Source organism: Arachis hypogaea, chromosome 14, assembly GCF_003086295.3.
Source record: "Arachis hypogaea cultivar Tifrunner chromosome 14, arahy.Tifrunner.gnm2.J5K5, whole genome shotgun sequence".
In the NCBI taxonomy this organism is placed as follows: Eukaryota; Viridiplantae; Streptophyta; class Magnoliopsida; order Fabales; family Fabaceae; genus Arachis; species Arachis hypogaea.
Genome location: NC_092049.1, coordinates 30,809,449 through 30,817,087, shown reverse-complemented (window position 1 = coordinate 30,817,087; position 7,639 = coordinate 30,809,449). Strand labels below are relative to the sequence as shown.

Sequence of the window (7,639 nt, the reverse complement as noted above, 5' to 3'; positions counted from 1 at the left end):
AAAAATTTCCGTAAAAAAAATATGGAATTGCTATATGGTGTAAGAAAAATAGAATTTGCACACAATTTCCGTATACAAAAAACATATTAAGTGAAAGTGATAAGGTTCACGAATTACACAACTTGTAGTTTACATGATATAAAATTTTAGAAATTTCTAGCAAGCATATTATATTATAAATTTTAGAAACGTTTCTTATTTTTTTAAAGAAAAATCTATATGTGATGTTAATGAAGATTTTAAACATAATTTAATTATAAATATAATTCACCATCTTAATTAGTTTTGTTAATATGAACAGCAAAAAATAATAATAATTTATATTTAACATGAATCTTGAACTGAAACTAAATATTTTATATTTGACATGGGAACAATCATAACATTTGCATTTCAAATTTTCAATCTTAAGAAAAGAAATCAATTTATAACAATTTATATGCTTAACAACTCATACGGATCGGAAAACTAATAATAAGCAAACATAAAACCGTAATGACTATATATATTATGGTGGAGCGAAGTGCAAGGAGAACCAAGCACACGCAATGGAGGAAACACAACCTGGGAAGAAACCAATGGCAAGTATTCACCCCAAAAGGTGTATAAAAGGGAAGGGGCAAGGCACTAACCAAATCAGAAGAAGAAAAACATTCATCTATCTCTTAGCTTCTTCCCACTATCAATAAGGCAAGGAGGGAGATACTCACAAAAGAGTTGATCTTTCCTTGCCTGTAAGAGAATAATATATAATAAAAGAGGGGAAAAATCACCAAAAGAGAGAAATATATATCTATAGAAATGGCTCGTGCAGCTATTTCCGTGGTGATGCTTTGCCTCTTTGCTGCAACTGTGATTGCTGAAGATCCATATGTCTACTACACATGGAATGTCTCTTATGGCACCATTTCTCCATTCGGTGCTCCAAAACAAGCTATCCTCATCAACGACCAGTTCCCTGGCCCTGAAATCAACTGCTCCAGCAACAACAACATTGTTGTCAATGTCTTCAACAACCTCGACGAGCCACTCCTCTTCACCTGGCACGGAATCCAACACAGGAAGAACTCATGGCAAGATGGTACCCCAGGTACCATGTGCCCCATCCTTCCTGGCACCAACTTCACCTACAAGTTCCAGGTCAAGGACCAAATTGGTACCTACTTCTACTACCCAAGCCTTGGCCTCCACAGAACCGCTGGTGGTGTTGGTGGTCTCAGAATCTTCAGCAGGTTGTTGATCCCAGTTCCGTACCCAGATCCCGAGGCTGAGCACTGGTTCCTCATTGGTGACTACTATGCCAAGAGCCACACGGCCTTGAAGCAGATCCTTGACAATGGCGGCTCCCTTGGAATGCCTAATGGTGTCCTTATCAACGGTGAAAGTGTCAAGCATTTGCATAGAGACAACAAACCACAATTCACAATGAAGCCTGGAAAGACCTACAAATTGAGAATCTGCAACGTTGGTAGCAAAGACTCATTGAACTTCAGAATCCAAGGTCATCCCATGACACTTGTTGAGACTGAAGGCTCACACACCGTCCAGAACGCCTACGAGTCTCTCGACGTCCACGTTGGACAGTGCTTCACCGTTCTCATCACCGCCAACCAGGAGCCAAGGGAATACGCCGTTATTGCCTCAACTCGCTTCACTCCTTACATCCTTGAGGGAAAAGCCATTATTAGCTACGAAGGAGCCAAGAAACACGCTTCATTGTTCCTTCCACTTTCTCCCATCACCTGGTTCTGGTCCCTCAACCAGTTCAGGACATTCAGGTGGAACCTTACCGCTAGCGCTGCCAGGCCTAACCCTCAGGGATCTTACCACTACGGTCAGATCAACATCACTCGCACTATCAAGATCGTTAACTCTGTTGCCAGGGATGATAGTGGCAAGCTCAGGTATGCCATCAATGGCGTTTCCCATGTTGATCCCGAGACTCCACTCAAGCTCGCTCAGTACTACGGTGTTGGTGACAAGGTCTTCCAGTACAACCTCATCAGCGACAGCCCCGCTGAATACATCAACAAGATCACCGTCGCCCCTAATGTCCTCAACGCCACCTTCAGGGATTTCGTTGAGATCGTCTTCGAGAACCCCACCGTGTCCGTCCAGTCCTACAACCTTGACGGTTACTCTTTCTTCCTTGTCGGGTAAGTATCACTCAATCGGTTAATAATACATGTATTTTATATACAAATACATCAAATTCAGATTTCCTGACGAATAAATTACATATTTCTTGTGTAGCATGGAGGAAGGAAGGTGGAGCCCAGACAAGAGGGAGAACTACAACCTTCTTGATGCTGTGAGCAGGCACACCGTGCAAGTGTTCCCTAACTCATGGTCCGCCATTTTGTTGACATTCGACAACGCCGGAATGTGGAACTTGAGGTCTGAGAATGCCGAAAACCGCTACTTGGGACAACAGATGTACGTTAGCGTTTTGTCACCTGAAAAGTCCTTGAGGGATGAGTACAACCTTCCCCTCACCCAACAAGTCTGCGGTATCGTAAAGGATATGCCAGTTCCAGCTCCAGTTTATCACTAAGCTATTATTTCTTACCATTATATTATACTAGGTGTACACTAAAATCTTACTAAAATCAGTTATTAGTATAAAATACATGTTAAAATTTAAAATAAAAATTGAATTGAACAATACATGTATTTATACATAAATACATCTTAGCTGATTTTAGTGTACAAATAAAAATTTTTGTATTTCTTTGTTGTGTCAAAGAAAAACTCAATTTGAATGAAATTTTAGTTGAAAATTCAACGAGCTATTGTGAATTTTTTAATAATGCACTTTAACGATAAAAATGTTTAGACAATATATACATTTAAACATTTTTTTTTAAAGAGCTTTAGTAATTTTTAGAGTTATCTACTAATTCGATATCTAAAAAATTTTGTCTTACGCAAAAAAAATTCCTAAAAGATGTTATCTATGACATCCTAATATTTCTAAATCAGCTTTAACCCTTATTTAGATTATATTAATGGTTGATATTCAAGCTTAATGAGATTTTTTTAAAAAATTTATATATATAATAGTGGATAACTAGTTTTTATTAGATTCGTTGCATATTAGTTAAAAAATTTATAAAATTAATTTGTAGTTAAATTTGTGGAACTAACTTTGATATTTTTTTATTTTAAAATAATATTCATTAAAATATAAAATGTCTAAATTATTTATATTATTATATATTATAAAATATTGATTTAGTCAATAAATTAATTAATATATTAATTAATTAAAAATAAATAAAATTTGGCAAATTTTATATATAATCCGTATCAAAAAAATTTTGTTGCAAAATAAACGTTATTTTTATAACTAAAAGAATAAAAAATATTATAAAATTACGTTATATTTTGTAATAAATTTTATGACATAATAAATTATATTATTACAAAAAATATTTTACAAGTAAAAAGTTATTATAAATTTTGTAATAAATTTTAATTTTTATATTAATAAATATTATTATAAAATATTATTTTGTATCGTAAGAATTATATTTTTTTTATTATAATCACTTTTTGTATTGTCATATACCATAATTACTCCGTAATAATCTTAATTTTGTTATAAAATTGTCTTGGAGTGTATTAGAGTTACAAAATGTTACTTTAGAAGCGTGATATCATTCCTTTTGGTCTAAGCCCTTCTTCAGCTGTGAAAAATTTTTATTGCTTCATAGAAATTGACAAAAGAAGTATGCATGGAGAGTTGGAGACATCAGAACCTATAACAGTTATTATAATAAAATAACCATTAAACTGACATCAAATGCTTAGCTAAAATATCTTCAATAATCAATATCATTGTCTACATAAATTTTCATCAATCTTGCCAATATCTTCCCAGCGTTCATACGATATTGACCTATATTTCTTGCGTCAAAATTACATCTTCATCCATATAATTACTAACATCATTTATATTTTAGTCCATTGATTGTATGTCTTTGATCTCACTTAGATATAGCTTTTGCTTATAGAGTGTGAAATTAAAATGAGGATTAAAATTTAATATTGTGTTTGGTGGTGAAGTAATATATTTAGTAGTTAAAGAATTTTAATTTTATAATACAAAATTTTAGTTTTTTGAGTACTTTTAGAAAATACAAAAATAGAGAATTGAAATCTTTTGAAACATAAACTAAAACTTTAATAATACAAAAAATCAGTATTATATTTAGTGATAAGAAATTAGAACTAAAAATTCAGTCTTGTAATACAAAATTTTAGTTATTTTAATATCTTTAGAAAGTACAAATATAGAGGATTGAAATTTTTTAAAACGGAAACTAAAACTTTAATAATATCAGTGTACGTTTCAGTGTACTGCATGAGATAATGCATAAAAATCAGGGGTGGGCGAGTCACAACCAGAAAATTGCTTATTACAGACGAATTTACAGACAGATTTGATCTTATTTACTGATAGATTTTTGGTTACCGACGAAATTATTGATGGATTTTATCCCTCCGTAAAAGTCTCATCAGAAATTATTTACCGACGAATTTTTTTCTGTCGATAATTTACCGACAGATTTTTCTTTGTTACAGACAGAATTTTATTCGGTAATGGTCCCCCTTTTGCCAAAAAATCGTCAGTTTTTCCAATAAATTTTTTTCCATTACCAAGATTTTTTCTCGGTAATCGTCACTTCATTTTTGCTTTGACTGTCCGATTTTTCGACAGATTTTTTATCGGTAACTAGCATCGGATTTTTCGACACATTTTCCATCGGTAATTGGAGTCTGAAAAAGCATTTTCAACTCTAAATACAGACATTTTTTCATTACAAAATAAATCTGATTTCATACAAAATAAATATAAATTTAAACAAATTCATCGTATTATCAAATTAAAAGAAAAGTACTATAAACAAGCAAGTCAATATAATTTAAAATATAAACAAAATGTATTGATACATCAACTATAATTCAAAACTTGATGAATTCAGTGTATTGTTCAACCATACTAAATTTATCAAGCTATAGTCCTAATGTCATCTTTATTCCCATCATCATCATAGTCCTCATTCGATACGGTCAACTTGCCAAGCTTGTCAGTGTTACTTGATTATGTTCTTTCTTTGATTGGTGCATAATGCCTCAGCCATTCCCCAACATAAACTTGGACATGAAATAGATTAAGGTGACATTAGGAGAATACTAGGGACAATCCAAAATCATTCACAACAGATATCACTGTTAGTACTAGTGGTAATAAGAGATGATAGAAAACGTAGAAGAAACTAATTCATAATACTAATGGGATATTAACAACTAGGCCAATTTGATTCTTACCCTCAACCATGGCTCTGCTATATTTTAAATATCTCAATGTCTAAGAAAATCATAATTAAAAAAATGAGTTAAAGAAAGTAAACAAGCTGTTGAAGCCTCATAATCTTCGTATCAGGATCATCCAAAGACTCTTGCCAATGCGCCAAGTAACCAGCCATTTGAGGGATAGCAAATAAAATAGTGAAGTACTCAGGTGAAAACTCCATGGCCCTGATCACATAAAGGCATTAGCTAAAACCTAGTAACATATATTAGGAGGGATAACCTTATCTTATGCTCCCTAGAAAGAAAAATCCGGCGTAATAATAGCTTTACTTATAAATTAGTCTAGAGTAAAAGTCAACATTTGGATATAGTTTTTTTCTGATGAAAAATTCATCAGATAGTGCAACCTTCTCCAAGGCAACTACAACCTGCACAATTAAAAAATTGTATATTGTATTAATAACTTGATTTTAGATTGAAACCTTTTGAAGTGTTTTAAATTTGAATAACATTTAGATATAGATACAAACAGCTAGAATAGTTTGGAGCAAAATCTTCAAAATGTAGAATTTGATATTGTATTAATATCCCCTGATCAAACCATCTCCTGCTCAAACAATCGTAGCATTTTTTGTTCATTTAATTACAGACAGATTTTCCGTCGGCAATTATTTTTCATGAAAAAAATTATTTTTTTGACAGAATTATCGACGGATTCTCTTTTCTGTCTGTAATTTATGCTAATTCATTTTTGAAAAATCCCTCGCAAAATCTATCTGTATTTCCATGGGATAAAATTTGTTGAAAATATCCATCTGTAACAACTAGTTTTCTAGTAGTGGCGAGTGGCAAACAGACTAGCCTACCCTGCCCCGTCCCGCTCTGCCAAAAGCTCATCCCACCTAGTGAGGCGATCCCAAATTTCTACTCCACCCCGCCTAATGGCGGATCGGCGGGACAAGCCAACCAATTTTTTTAAAACCATTAAATATTAAAAAGATATATAATTTTATAAAATTACAATAAACTTATAATTTCTAAGTTCACAAATATTAAAACCTTTATAATTCTAAATATTTAATAAATATAATCATTAACCAATTTTTTTGAAGCAAAATAATAGAATGGAGGGCCCGCCAGGTAAATTCGTCCCGCCCCGATGAAACCCGCCAAAATTTGTGGGTTAGGCGGTAGGAGTTAAGCGCACTTTTTTATTATGGCGGTCTCAAATTTTTAGCCCAACCTGCCTTTGGCTAGTTATGTGGGCCAGCCTGGAGGATTTTGGCCAGTTTGCCACCTCTAATAAAAATATATGAAGTTTTTTTTTAAAGGAAATCAAACACAAAATATATAATAATTATCACTATAAATATTTTACAAAGTTATAATTAAAATCAAAATTTAACGATTTTTAATGTTGAAAATATAAAAAAGAATTAGTATTTATCTTAACAAATTTGAGTTGGTTGAGTGATCATTTCACTCGTCTGTTTTAGTAAGTATTAAGGATTCAAATTTCACATTGTGTATATAGCAACTCATTAGCTAGCGACAGACCCTTAATAAATAGAGTTTCAATTTGTGGTGGATTAATTCTCAACCTGCAAAGTAGAATAATTTCTCATTGATAATAGTACTTGTGGAGATTTGTCTTTGTTGAAATTTACTTGTGATAGTTTTGTTTTACTATCATATTCATTATTGAAGTCAAAACAATATGGTCAACGTTGTTACCAGTTAAAATTTCATATTTTATGACATGATTTTTAGGTTTTCAAACTTATAGACTTATGCCATTGCAAAAGCTATTAAATTGATTAATATGTTTTGGTAATATTACCGAAACACTATCATTGAGCATTAGTTTGTGTCAAAAGAAACCAGAATAACTTTTATTATTCAATATATAATTTATTCTATTGAAAAATGAATTATTATCCCTAATTAGTAAATATATTTTTCTCAATTTCTTACACCATTTTATATGGCAATAATTATCATTAAAAAATAACTACATTATCCTATAATATGATATATAAAGTAATTTTTTATTTTAAAATTAATTCTGGTTAGTGAGATAAAATTAAAAATATTTTTTTATTTTTTACACATTTAAATTTGAATCCAGAATTAATTAACAATTCATCTTTTTTTAATTTCAATAACAAAAACAAAATTAGTTAGGTGCAAAATAATCGACATTTAATAATTTAATTATTTAAATTTTAATTACCATAAATTAAGTTAAAAATTAATTATAACTTAATAATCAATAATATATATATATATATATATATATATATATATATATGTAAATAAT

At 31.3% G+C, this 7,639-nt stretch overlaps 1 protein-coding gene across 1 annotated transcript; it reads left to right on the top strand.

Moving 5' to 3' along the window:
* Positions 1 to 638: 638 nt before the first annotated feature.
* LOC112741916 (L-ascorbate oxidase homolog) lies at positions 639 to 2,785 on the top strand. Its single transcript, XM_025791100.3, has 2 exons — positions 639 to 2,156; positions 2,254 to 2,785. The coding sequence occupies exons 1-2, from the start codon at positions 802 to 804 to the stop codon at positions 2,552 to 2,554; spliced, it is 1,656 nt and encodes a 551-aa protein (XP_025646885.1). The 5' UTR covers positions 639 to 801; the 3' UTR covers positions 2,555 to 2,785.
* The last annotated feature ends 4,854 nt before the right edge of the window (positions 2,786 to 7,639 follow it).

Coding starts and splice junctions, on each gene's coding strand:
- LOC112741916 (XM_025791100.3), top strand. CDS start 802: ATGGCTCGTGCAGCTATTTCCGTGGTGATGCTTTGCCTCTTTGCTGCA. Junction 2,157..2,253: donor TACTCTTTCTTCCTTGTCGG/GTAAGTATCACT, acceptor TTTCTTGTGTAG/CATGGAGGAAGGAAGGTGGA.